The sequence below is a fragment of the Lissotriton helveticus genome, chromosome 11 (assembly GCF_964261635.1).
Source record: "Lissotriton helveticus chromosome 11, aLisHel1.1, whole genome shotgun sequence".
Taxonomy (NCBI): Eukaryota; Metazoa; Chordata; class Amphibia; order Caudata; family Salamandridae; genus Lissotriton; species Lissotriton helveticus.
The window spans coordinates 73,192,337-73,206,035 of NC_136072.1; the positions used below are offsets into that span (position 1 = coordinate 73,192,337).

Sequence of the window (13,699 nt, forward strand, 5' to 3'; positions counted from 1 at the left end):
GCTCTCCTTTCTTCCTTTCCTCCTTTTTTCTTCTCTTCCATGCTCCCTTCTTCCAAAAGCAGTGATTTTTTTCTGAAACTCGTCTTGCTGCTCGTCTCCTCAATCTCTACTTCTGAACTGTCACAGCAGCACTTTTTTTCCTCTGTTTGTCCCGCACTGATTTCTGCGTGCGGTGGGACGTGCCTTGCAGCTAGCTCCCTGTAGGTGAGAAGCTGATTCTCTGCTGAACACGCCCAAGAGTTCCTGGTTACCGAAGGGCGGAGCGACATCATTTATTCTTGAGAGGAACAGGTGCTGACTAGACAACAAACCGCGGCTGTGATCAGTGCGCGCAGCTCAGCTGCTCAGGGAAGTCAGTAGCAGCTGGACGGGTCCTCTCCTCTCGCCGCCTGACAGGAGTTTCTCGCGCTTTTGAAAGTTGCTTTAACTCCTGCCTACCTACACTACTGAACACGTTTGTGCCGCTCCCAATACCCTAAGGGGCCTCGAGGCGGTTGGATCTCGCCTTCACAATGGGAACGTTCATTGGACACATCTCCCCAGGTCTGGCTTTTCTTTCCTTTGGTCTCTTTTATGCCTTCAGGTTCTCCTGGATGGTTCTGAATGGGCAGAGGACGCAGTTCCAGGAGTGCAAGAGGCCACCGGGTCTCAGGGGAGCCCTACGACACATCCCTACGGAAGGGGTCTTGAAGGTCGTCTACGGCACCATGGCCATCATGGCCGAGTTCTTTTACCCCCCTGGAGTCAACAAGTTTTACTTCTATGAGCTGTCCGACCCCACGTTCCGGTTCCAACACCCCAACGAATGGCAGCACGTGACCATGTACGGCTACTTTGCGTTCAGCGGCTGGTTGGACATCGTGAGCCAGGCGTGTCTACCCAAGCGGCTGATCTTGCTGGAGCAGGTGGCGTTGTGCGTGGCGTTCTACGTCACCACGCTGCTCTTGAAGTTTCACATGCATGGCAAAGATGGTGTGGAGAACCAGATACACTCCCTGCTTCTCATGACTTGCTTATTCACCTCGCTTATCCTCACCGTCGAGCTCTGGAGGCCCAACTACCGGCGCCTGTGGTTCGCCAAGACTCTAATGGTCATGGTACAGGGGACCTGGCTTCTCCACTCCGCCTTCATTCTCTTCCGTCCGCCAACTGGTGTGCGTTGGGATGACACCAGCATGGAGAACCTCATGTTCTTAACTAACTTCTACTGCTGGCACCTTGCGGTCAACGCGGCTTTGCTGGCTGGCATATTTGGACTCACCAAAGTTCTACACAAGTTCTTGCAGAGAAAGCTAAACGAGCAAAGATGCCGCGGCGTGCCGTCCAAGGGGTTGTACCGGTTGGTATGTAACGGGATAGGGAAACATCCAGAGGAGTTGGAGAAGTTGGCGTCTCAGGATGTGGAGGAGGCAGAGAAAACCTGGGAGGAGGAAGTGCTGTGACTTTCTAAAGTGAATTGGTGAAGTTGGTAAAGTGGAGGCATTGATGTTGAATTGATGGGACACTGAGATCTGATGAAAATGGTGACCATGCTGGTGATATCCGAGAGACTCTGGGAGACCACATAGGGATAACCAAGCTCACCACTCATTTCGATTGCTGCTGCTAGTACACATTGCCCCTCCAGGTTTGCTCAGACCTTGAAGAAAGGAGCAGTGGAAGGTCATCCTGAGGGCCTGCACTGTGGCCTTATGAATGGTCTAAGTATGAACCTAAGATGCTATGAATAAATTATACCTGCTGTTTTCATGAATTACTATTTTTTTAGTGTGTGTGTGTGTGTTAGTATGCTTCAGAGCTCATCATAGAGGTAATGCAGTAAAGGAGTGACAGACACACTCATATTGGCACAAAAAAATGAGGGTTAGTTAAAATTTCACTCAGGCTGGGGGCTGCACTGGAAAACCAGTTCCTTGAGCACAGAACAGTATTATTTCATGCAATCAAATTTGCTGTGCTGCATTGTGTGAAAGGGAGAGAGCAGGACAGCACCATAGCTACTAAGCTGCTTTTCTCACGCCCTGGTGCACAATCAGGCTGCCTGGCGGCACACACAAAAAACACACACACACACGCACACACACACAAAGTTTGAAAAGTTTGTAGAAATAATAACATTTATGTTAACCGCATCGCTGCGGCGGCTATTCCGCCGCAGCGCTAAGGGGGCGGGGCGGTGGGGCGGCCGCGCGTCGGCCGCATGCTGGTGACGCAACTACTCCGTCACCAGCCTCGGTTGAGCTGTGCTGATGACGGAGCGGTTCCGTCAAGGCCCCGCCCGCTCAATAGAACGCCCAGCGCAGGCGCGGAATCCGCGGCACGCAGGCGCGGAATCCGCGGCACGCCGACGCGGCGGCCGGGCCATGACGGAACTGCTCCGTCATCAGCACAGCGCCACCGCAGATGATGACGGAGCGGTTCCGTCATCAGCACGGAAAGGGTTAATTTGTTGCCTCAAGGAGGCATTATTTTTTGGTGCAAAGCCCAGTCTACCATTATTTGTAGACACAGCTTTGTGTCAAAAATCATGGGTGCTAGCGTGACGACACACTTGCGCCACCCTTGTGACGCAGTGTGAAGTGTAGATAGATCTGGCTCCGTGTGTGCACTGAACTGTGCACCCTCGTATGTTGTCTGTTTTTGTGCCTGTATTTGATATCTGCTTAGGTCTATGTTTGTTGTCTGTGTGTTTGCTAGTGCATGGCTGCATGAGAACAAATACTATTCTGTTTATCTGTTGCTCTAAGCAGACCAGTCGTTTAGTCTTTTATTTATTCGGTGCTTAGGAGGTTTAAACTCAAACCATTATCATGTTTTTTGTCAAACATATATTCGCATGAGAACATACCCAAAACTATTTATATCATTAAAGAAAAACAATTAAAAATCGGTTTATCAATTCTAAAGCCATTAAAAAAAGAAATTAAACTAATGATTACTCGAATATCCTAAGTAGTGTTAATTAATTGATACATGCCTTGCTCCTTTGACTGAATATCCACATCACCTAATAGCAGCTTGTTGGAAATGGGGGTTGCCCAAATCTCAAGGGGGTAGCATGGCATCAAGCGGGCAGGCCAAACTTCGAGGACATGTGAAGCATTCACGCAGTACACACAGACGACCCACCAATCACACTACAAAAGAGTCACGACACCACCTTTGGTTGGAAAAAGATTAAATTTAGTTATGTCTCCAACCTGCAAGGTAAAAAGAAATAGAATAGTGGTAGTCACAACAAGGTGCCAACTGGCACCAGAGCCAAGTACTTTATAGGGAATTATTTACATGGGACAAAAAGGGGTTGAGTCCAAAGTCCATGCTGAAATAAAGAAAAATTGTGATTAAATAACAGTAGACCTGGGGCCAATCTGGCGGGGCCAACTCAGGCTCTCATCCTTAGGGGGTTGGCTGAAATTGTAAGTTGCAACATTAGCATAACTATACATCATGCACAATAACGCCAACCCAACCCCTGTAAAAGAAAACATCAGGGCATCATAGTAAATCCCAACATACAGGAACACCTGCAAGAAATCGGCACAGAGATATCAAACATCAGGCAGGAAGCATTAATGTGCATTGGCATCAGTAACATCAACAACAGGGGTATCCTTAAACATTTCCTATCACCTGATCACTGTGCAGGAATAAACATTTTACTAGGGCATGACTAACCATTTCACCAGGCAGGGATGAGCCTCTCTTTATATAAAGCAACCCTAGAAGTATATCCCTGTAAGAATCTATGCGACATTTCAGTAGGGTGGAAAGAACAACCTGCCATCAGAGGGAAAACAGCTCATCCGAGTGCTCCACAGTCAATTCCGTACTTATTAACCCTTTTCTCATGGGCAAGAATCAACAGGCAGTAACAGACCCCTAGTCAGGGGCTAACTTCCATGGCATGCAGCCTTTAACTGTCCTCACCCATGTTCTAGGTACTTGGGGCTTATACCCTGAAAAACCGTTCCGGGTGGGGCCAGTAGGCCTCACAGGGTTAATTGGGGTGGAGGTGGCCCAGTGGTAGTCTCCTGAATGACCACGATGCAACTCCTACAACTGCGATGCCACAGGACGTCCCCCCGCCGGATTGGTCCAGAGGGGGGGGGGGGCGCAGGCACCGAGACGTGCCCCGAGGCTTCCCACCCCCAGCTTCTCCCAAAGCCTCTGGCTTTCTCACGTCCGCCCCACTCACCGGGCTCCTAGGCTCTGCTGAAGTCAGGGGCTCTGGCTTTCTCCACTGCCGGGGCTTTCCTCTAGTGCTGCTCCTCAGCGGGAGCACAGACAGGTAGGGCAGACTTGTGGCCGGCTTGGGTGTGCGGGGCTCTCTTCAGCTCAGGAGAGTCCCGCCAGCAGCAGCACTTCCCCCGGGCTTCCGAGGCAGAGGTGGGGCAGGCACCGAACCCATGCCTCGATGCCCCCTCCTCACAACAGCCGGGCTCCTCCTTCTTCCCGGGGGCCCGGGACTTCACGGCAGCCTCCACGAGGCTGCAAGCACACACGGGGCTCCCTCTTCACCACGGGAGCCCCGCAATCCCACAGCTCCGCCGGAGCTTCTCCCGGCCTCTTTCGGCTGCTCCTCTATCCGAGCCACAGACCGGCGGGGTTGGCTCCCGCTCAGGTCACTTCTCTCGGGGCTCCCTCCTCACCACGGGAGCCCCGCAACGCCTCCGACGGCTTTGCCCGGGTTCCCTCGGCCTCCCGGGGCTTTTCGGAAGCTTCTGCGGCTTCTTCCTGCTGCCCGGCTGGGCAGCCAATCCGTGGGCGGCAAGGGCGGGGGCGCGGCCAATGACGCGGCCGGGCGCCCCCGTCACGTGACACGGGCCCTGACGGCTTCGGGGCCTAGCGTGGCCTACACTTCACTCCGGTGGCCCTCTCCTCACTCCGGGGGCCGCCGCAACAGCGCTGGCAGCAGCAGGGGGCACTCCAAGGCGGCGCCGGGCCGAGGCGGTGATTTTCGGCGGCCCAAGGGGTAGGCTCCCTTTATTTAATTATTTCCATGGCGCTATTCACAGCGCACCAAAAACGAGGGGTAAGCTCCCTCAGCGCTGTTCAGCCAAATACTTCCTCAGCAAAAGGACATCACCACGTGGGGTAAGCACCCACAGCGCTATTCACAGCGCTCAGCTCCTCTCTCTCAACCCGCCAGGATAGAGGCAGTTCAGTCAGGCCACACAGTACTTCGGCGCTTCTCCGTGGTCACAGTTCTCCTCACTCAGCTGGCAAAGGGGCCACAGCTTCCTTGGGGGCACCAACCTCCCCAAAACAGCGCTTCCACAGCACAGCGTCCGGCAGGCACACCTCACAGGGGCAATCAGTTCCACAGCTAGCCCCAGGGCCACTCTCCTCACCTCCTAGGGGGGTTCAAGCCCACAGCACTCCTCTTGTTCTGGGTGTTTCTGTCGCTCAGCGCTGGCGTAGTTCAAGGTCCAACAGCTTCAGTGACCTGGGTAGGGGCCCTCCCTTATCATGGGCCCAAGGGACAGTAGAGTAGGGGGTTTTAGGGGTGCAGGGCCCAGCTCACAGGCCCATGTGGCGGTAGCACCTCACAGCAGGTCCCCTCTCTTCTTTGTCCCAGCGCTGACTGACTCTCTGGTGACACTTCTCCCTATTTATACCCTCCTCCCTCACAGAGCCAGCACCTTCCGGAATGTTGGGGATAACTGGTTCACACTGGCTCAAGGGGAGGGGTTGAGCACCCTGGGTGCCAGGCTTTCCCTCCAAAACTAGGGGTAGCTGGGTAATATTATCTAGTCCGCTGACCTATGTCAGTCCAGTGGCAAAACCCAGGGCCATGGCATCCATTTTAAATACAATACATTTCAATCAGGTGCAGTTTTAAAATGGGGGATTTTACAAGTGCTCACATTATGTCATGTAATTACATTTTTCACAAGGGGTCTCACACCACTCATGGCCTATACAGGTTTAATCCCATGGGGGAGACAATTTAGATAAGGGGGTCAAAAGCGAAAAATTTGGGGGAAAAGGCCAAGTCCAACACGACTCCCCCCCAGCCAAAAGCCAGGGTAGACTGATCAATGCCTTGATGGGCTTCCCTGCTTGGGGCGGAAAAAGGTGGACGCAGGCCTGCAACTACAGGAGCACCTGCAGTCTCTCCTCCACTCTGGAACCCAATGGTTCTCTTTCGCAACCCTCCATTCACCAACAAAACCACCCCACTGGTGTTCCCTAGTGGGATGTTTCTCCTTCCTAGAGTGGGAGGCTCTAGCCTCAGGCTTGTAATTCTCTTGGACCACTCTTCTCTCTCCAAATTGCCACTGGTCCACCCACCTGGGGTCTATACCCTCAGACTGACCAGCCCTTAGGGGCGAGGCTCTCCTCCCCCTACTTCTCCTCCAAGGGTTCCTCCATCTCCTACGCTGGGGGACACCCTCACACAACTCTCTCCCCAACCTGGAGCCGAAACCCACAGGCTGAACCGGTGACAGGGGCGAGTCCTCCCTCTCCCTGCACCCCCTCCCAGAGTCCCGCACCCTCCTAACTGGAGTAGTACCCCTGGGAGTCACTTCCGGGGGGACTCTGGTTACAGAGGTCCCTCCCACCAGAGCAGGCAAACCCTGTCCCTGGCCACCCAACCCAGGATCTGCGCCCTGTGGCTGAGCCGGTGACAGAGAAGAGACCTTCCTCCCTCTGCACCCCCTCCCAGAGTTCCGCACCCTCCCACTGGGAGTAGTACCCCTAGGAGTCAATTTGGTAGAGATCTGCTTTACAGGAACCCCACCTTCCAGGTCAGGCAACCCCTGAACCTGAAACCCCAGTCCAGGATCTAAACCCTGTGACTGGTCAGTCCCCCGAACCACTGGAGCTCTGATTAATGATGCTCCGGGTTCTCCTGACATAAGGGGATCCTTTCCACGAGAAGGCACACCGGGACAGCCTAGACTCCCAACCTGGGGTTCCCTAAAAGAACTCTCCAGTCCCTGTGACTGCAGTTGGGGCATCTCGGGACACCTCCCCGTCTCACTCCCTCCTTTAGATGGGATGTGAGGCCCTACAACCCGCCCACTATCCTGGGACCTAGCTGGGCTTCTCACCTCTCCCGCCACGCTGGGTCGGAAGATCCCTGCACCTCTCCTTTCTGGATCACTCCCCAATGTCTTCCCAGACGCTCTGGCACTTACCCAGAGGTCTGCCTCCCGTGCAAGTTCCCTGGGGTCTGAGAACCCGCACTGCAACAGATGGTGACGCAGTCTTGGGACACAACTCCTTAGCATGTGCTCCCGGATAACGGCATGGCACAGCCCTTCCCAATCCTCCACTGCTCTCCTCACCACCCAATCCTCCAGTACAGTCCAACACTCCTCCTCGAATTCTCCCCAGGACTGATGGAACAGCTTTCCCCTGCCCCTAAATACTAACCCGTCCTCCTCTTCCGGGGAATCAGGCACAGTCTCTTGGGCTTCGGGAGTGGGACTCCTTGCACTGGACCTACACTCGCTGCCACCACTGGATCCCACCCTCTTCGGTGAATCCAGACTCCTAAAACCACTCTCAGGGGACAACCTACCCACCTGAGCTGATCTCTCCCTGGCGAAGGCCCTCTCCGCCTCTGCCATCCTCTCCAGCGCTAGGACTTTTTCAGTCTCTAGTCGCTGCTCTTCTACCCTCAGCTGCGCTAAGCCCTCGGCATGCCTGAGCTTTGCCAGCGCCAGCTGATACTCCCTTTCCTCCCTCCTATCTACCCACTCTTCTGGGGACAGGGAAAGGGATGGGGCAGTGCCCCCGGGACTGGACCCAGTGCGAGACTCCCTATCTTCGGTGTCCTCCACAGCTACTGGCGTCTCTGCCCTGCTAGACTCTTCCTCCTCCTCATCGGAGCATTTACCTCCCAGGGTTCTGGATGGGGAGCCCTCACTCTGGTCTCTAACCCACTGACCCTTCAACACTTCGGGGGGGTAGTCAGACAAGTCCCCATTAACCTCTAAGGGCTCTCCCCTCTTGAGGGCCTCATAGAGAAACAAATTCCTCCTAATGTTCCCTACTGGGGGTATCCCTCTCTCCAGGAGGAAGTCTATCACCTCCTGTTCGGTGTACTCCATTAGTTCCACTTCCTGGTAAATCAACCCCATCGTGGCGAGGTACACCCGGGACACACCCTCCCAGTGGAACAAGGGGACACAATTGTCAAACACTTTCAGGAGGAAGCAACAATAATCCCCACAACAAGGCTCGGATTACCTCCAAAGCTCTATTTGCAGTGTAACCCGTGGCCGCTGTGGTACTGCGCAAACACAAGTCCTATCCCACCGCTCTGCCACCAAATGTTGGAAATGGGGGTTGCCCAAATCTCAAGGGGGTAGCATGGCATCAAGCGGGCAGGCCAAACTTCGAGGACATGTGAAGCATTCACGCAGTACACACAGACGACCCACCAATCACACTACAAAAGAGTCACGACACCACCTTTGGTTGGAAAAAGATTAAATTTAGTTATGTCTCCAACCTGCAAGGTAAAAAGAAATAGAATAGTGGTAGTCACAACAAGGTGCCAACTGGCACCAGAGCCAAGTACTTTATAGGGAATTATTTACATGGGACAAAAAGGGGTTGAGTCCAAAGTCCATGCTGAAATAAAGAAAAATTGTGATTAAATAACAGTAGACCTGGGGCCAATCTGGCGGGGCCAACTCAGGCTCTCATCCTTAGGGGGTTGGCTGAAATTGTAAGTTGCAACATTAGCATAACTATACATCATGCACAATAACGCCAACCCAACCCCTGTAAAAGAAAACATCAGGGCATCATAGTAAATCCCAACATACAGGAACACCTGCAAGAAATCGGCACAGAGATATCAAACATCAGGCAGGAAGCATTAATGTGCATTGGCATCAGTAACATCAACAACAGGGGTATCCTTAAACATTTCCTATCACCTGATCACTGTGCAGGAATAAACATTTTACTAGGGCATGACTAACCATTTCACCAGGCAGGGATGAGCCTCTCTTTATATAAAGCAACCCTAGAAGTATATCCCTGTAAGAATCTATGCGACATTTCAGTAGGGTGGAAAGAACAACCTGCCATCAGAGGGAAAACAGCTCATCCGAGTGCTCCACAGTCAATTCCGTACTTATTAACCCTTTTCTCATGGGCAAGAATCAACAGGCAGTAACAGACCCCTAGTCAGGGGCTAACTTCCATGGCATGCAGCCTTTAACTGTCCTCACCCATGTTCTAGGTACTTGGGGCTTATACCCTGAAAAACCGTTCCGGGTGGGGCCAGTAGGCCTCACAGGGTTAATTGGGGTGGAGGTGGCCCAGTGGTAGTCTCCTGAATGACCACGATGCAACTCCTACAACTGCGATGCCACAGGACGTCCCCCCGCCGGATTGGTCCAGAGGGGGGGGGGGGCGCAGGCACCGAGACGTGCCCCGAGGCTTCCCACCCCCAGCTTCTCCCAAAGCCTCTGGCTTTCTCACGTCCGCCCCACTCACCGGGCTCCTAGGCTCTGCTGAAGTCAGGGGCTCTGGCTTTCTCCACTGCCGGGGCTTTCCTCTAGTGCTGCTCCTCAGCGGGAGCACAGACAGGTAGGGCAGACTTGTGGCCGGCTTGGGTGTGCGGGGCTCTCTTCAGCTCAGGAGAGTCCCGCCAGCAGCAGCACTTCCCCCGGGCTTCCGAGGCAGAGGTGGGGCAGGCACCGAACCCATGCCTCGATGCCCCCTCCTCACAACAGCCGGGCTCCTCCTTCTTCCCGGGGGCCCGGGACTTCACGGCAGCCTCCACGAGGCTGCAAGCACACACGGGGCTCCCTCTTCACCACGGGAGCCCCGCAATCCCACAGCTCCGCCGGAGCTTCTCCCGGCCTCTTTCGGCTGCTCCTCTATCCGAGCCACAGACCGGCGGGGTTGGCTCCCGCTCAGGTCACTTCTCTCGGGGCTCCCTCCTCACCACGGGAGCCCCGCAACGCCTCCGACGGCTTTGCCCGGGTTCCCTCGGCCTCCCGGGGCTTTTCGGAAGCTTCTGCGGCTTCTTCCTGCTGCCCGGCTGGGCAGCCAATCCGTGGGCGGCAAGGGCGGGGGCGCGGCCAATGACGCGGCCGGGCGCCCCCGTCACGTGACACGGGCCCTGACGGCTTCGGGGCCTAGCGTGGCCTACACTTCACTCCGGTGGCCCTCTCCTCACTCCGGGGGCCGCCGCAACAGCGCTGGCAGCAGCAGGGGGCACTCCAAGGCGGCGCCGGGCCGAGGCGGTGATTTTCGGCGGCCCAAGGGGTAGGCTCCCTTTATTTAATTATTTCCATGGCGCTATTCACAGCGCACCAAAAACGAGGGGTAAGCTCCCTCAGCGCTGTTCAGCCAAATACTTCCTCAGCAAAAGGACATCACCACGTGGGGTAAGCACCCACAGCGCTATTCACAGCGCTCAGCTCCTCTCTCTCAACCCGCCAGGATAGAGGCAGTTCAGTCAGGCCACACAGTACTTCGGCGCTTCTCCGTGGTCACAGTTCTCCTCACTCAGCTGGCAAAGGGGCCACAGCTTCCTTGGGGGCACCAACCTCCCCAAAACAGCGCTTCCACAGCACAGCGTCCGGCAGGCACACCTCACAGGGGCAATCAGTTCCACAGCTAGCCCCAGGGCCACTCTCCTCACCTCCTAGGGGGGTTCAAGCCCACAGCACTCCTCTTGTTCTGGGTGTTTCTGTCGCTCAGCGCTGGCGTAGTTCAAGGTCCAACAGCTTCAGTGACCTGGGTAGGGGCCCTCCCTTATCATGGGCCCAAGGGACAGTAGAGTAGGGGGTTTTAGGGGTGCAGGGCCCAGCTCACAGGCCCATGTGGCGGTAGCACCTCACAGCAGGTCCCCTCTCTTCTTTGTCCCAGCGCTGACTGACTCTCTGGTGACACTTCTCCCTATTTATACCCTCCTCCCTCACAGAGCCAGCACCTTCCGGAATGTTGGGGATAACTGGTTCACACTGGCTCAAGGGGAGGGGTTGAGCACCCTGGGTGCCAGGCTTTCCCTCCAAAACTAGGGGTAGCTGGGTAATATTATCTAGTCCGCTGACCTATGTCAGTCCAGTGGCAAAACCCAGGGCCATGGCATCCATTTTAAATACAATACATTTCAATCAGGTGCAGTTTTAAAATGGGGGATTTTACAAGTGCTCACATTATGTCATGTAATTACATTTTTCACAAGGGGTCTCACACCACTCATGGCCTATACAGGTTTAATCCCATGGGGGAGACAATTTAGATAAGGGGGTCAAAAGCGAAAAATTTGGGGGAAAAGGCCAAGTCCAACACAGCTTAATTATTTTATTTATTTAGCGATTTTCTATATATTGTGCAAACATGGCCTCTGAGGGCATTAGAGCACTTTACAATGAGACTGTCATGTTACTAGATTAGAGGTATTGGGATGGTGATCTGTATGCAGTCAAAAAGTTACAGTGGCAAGCAACTTATTTCTGTGGCACTGTGACCATTCCTGGTGAATGTTCAAGTGAATGGAGAGGACCAAAACAGGCAAGAAGGGTGTTGTAGCCCAGGCCACCTAATAATGAAGGCTGATTGTCAAAACATGAACAGAGTAGGGTATTTCCAAAGGAAAGGACAGTGTAAATCAGGCGGGAATAGGACAAATACTCACAGGAGCTGCAAAAGTAAGTAAATGAATAAGGTTAACCAAGTTAACCCCTTCGCTGCGGTGGCTATTCCGCCGCAATGCTAAAGGGGGAGGCGGGGCCGCGCGGCGCTCCCGTACTCGTGACGGAACCGCTCCGTCATGGCCCTCGGGTGAGCTGTGCTTGTGACGGAACGGTTCCGTCACAGCCCCGCCCGCTCTTTAGAACATCAGCGCAGGCACGGAATTCGCGCTGCGCAGGCGCGGCGAGCGGGCCTTGACGGAACCGTTCCGTCACCAGCACAGCCCACCCGAGGCTCATGACGGAACGGCTCCGTCACGAGCATGGGAGGGGTTAAAAAGCCATTTTAATGAAAAAGGGCATGTCTTCTATTTTCGGTTTAGTTCCCATATCGCCAAAATTTCCGGTCCACAAAGAACAACACTTGCCACCTTTCCTAATTATACGGCAAAAGGGCGGGGTCCTAGGCAAACTATAGGCATCATTTATGAGTTTTTGACGCAGGGCAGCGCACTTTGCAGAGCTTCCCTTCGTCAAAAGGAAAGGGCAGGAATGCACCATATTTATGATACACGGCGTATCCGTGTTGGTGGTTCAAACTTTTTTTCTTTTGGTTAACGCTGCATATCATTTACTATCTTTCCCTCTGAACACCTAATATTGCTATATTTTACTACTAAACAGGCAGTCACAATTTCATACCTTGAAGTTAAAAGAAGCTTGATTTAAATGGTGCAGCAGGTGAGGGGCACTGGGCCAAACGCTCTAGGGACCCCTCTAAACACAGATTATTGCAAAATGTTACTACTAAACAGACAGTCACAAGTGCAGTTATATAGCAGGCACTAGGGTCATGATTACAATGGTGGAGCAGGCGCAGTGACACCGGGACAAAAAGCTCTAGGCACCCCACTAAACACCTACTATTGCTATATTTTACTACTAAGCAGGCAATCACAAGTGCAGTTACCTTGCATGCAATAGGGCATAATTGAAAGGGTGCAACAGGTGCAGTGGCACCCGGGCCAAAAGTTGTCAGAACTCCTCTAAATACCTAATATTGCTATCATTTACTACTAAACAGGCAGCCACAATTGCAGTTATCTTGCAGTTAAAAGGGGCTTGATTTGAATGGTGAGGCAGGAGCAGTGGTACTGTGGTCAAAAGCTCTAGGGAACCCACTAAACACAGATTATTGCTACATTTTACTACTAAACAGGCACTCATATGTGCAATTATCTAGCAGGCACTAGGGTCACTATTTCAATGGTGCAGCGGGTGCAGAGACACCAGGACCAAAAGCTCCAGGCACCTCACTAAACACTTATTCTTGCTATATTGTACAACTAAATGTGCAGTCACACATGCATTTATCATGCAGGCTCTGGGGGTCATGATTTGAATGGTGCAGCAGGTGCAGTGGCACCAGGACTTACTATAACAAGTGACTTGAAAAAAATGACAGTATTTGTTACACCATACAAACTTCAAAGTATATTGCACAATTATTGAAAATGTCACAGTGTACTGTTTAAATAAAGAAAAACTGTAACTGAGTAACACAATGCTAATGGCAATGCAAGTGCAAATATTTATGATATGCTCATAACTGTTTTAGAGTTTATGTTCATGTTTAAGTTTTTTTTGCAATAATAAAAAAATGTGCTGTGCAAAATAAAAAAATACTTCATAAGAGAAATCTGTCATTAAAAAAAAATGCCCATCTCAATAAATCAATAATCTCACTTTCAGTGTGTTTCTTTCACTTATATTGCACTGTTCAAATGCTCATTTGAAAACTTTAAATATAATTTTAATTTGTTTATCTAAACAATGGACAATAACCAAACAGCACCTTTTTATCTAGTTTAAGTAATCTTGTCTTTTTAAATTTGGAAATACAGCGCCTATGCTGTACTTGTATATGGTTTTTCATCCACCCTTTACCTATTCTCCCCACAGCTGCACCACTTTCAAGCCTACTTATCAGGTACATGTTTTTAGGTAGAGCGTAAGCGTACAACATCTTGTATACTTTAGTATACTTCTCTTGTGGGCTTAAACACATCTGATTAGTTTCT

At 52.4% G+C, this 13,699-nt stretch overlaps 1 protein-coding gene across 1 annotated transcript; it reads left to right on the forward strand.

Annotated features, from left to right (window-relative positions):
• The first annotated feature begins 304 nt into the window (after positions 1-304).
• On the forward strand, positions 305-13,360 carry TEDDM1 (transmembrane epididymal protein 1). Its single transcript, XM_078665860.1, has 3 exons — positions 305-2,122; positions 2,440-3,020; positions 11,280-13,360. Exon 1 carries the CDS (start codon positions 513-515, stop codon positions 1,440-1,442), a length of 930 nt encoding a protein of 309 aa, XP_078521986.1. The 5' UTR covers positions 305-512; the 3' UTR covers positions 1,443-2,122; positions 2,440-3,020; positions 11,280-13,360.
• Positions 13,361-13,699: the final 339 nt, after the last annotated feature.

Bases quoted from the DNA above. Each gene is read 5' to 3' on its own strand.
- TEDDM1 (XM_078665860.1), top strand. From the start codon at position 513: ATGGGAACGTTCATTGGACACATCTCCCCAGGTCTGGCTTTTCTTTCC.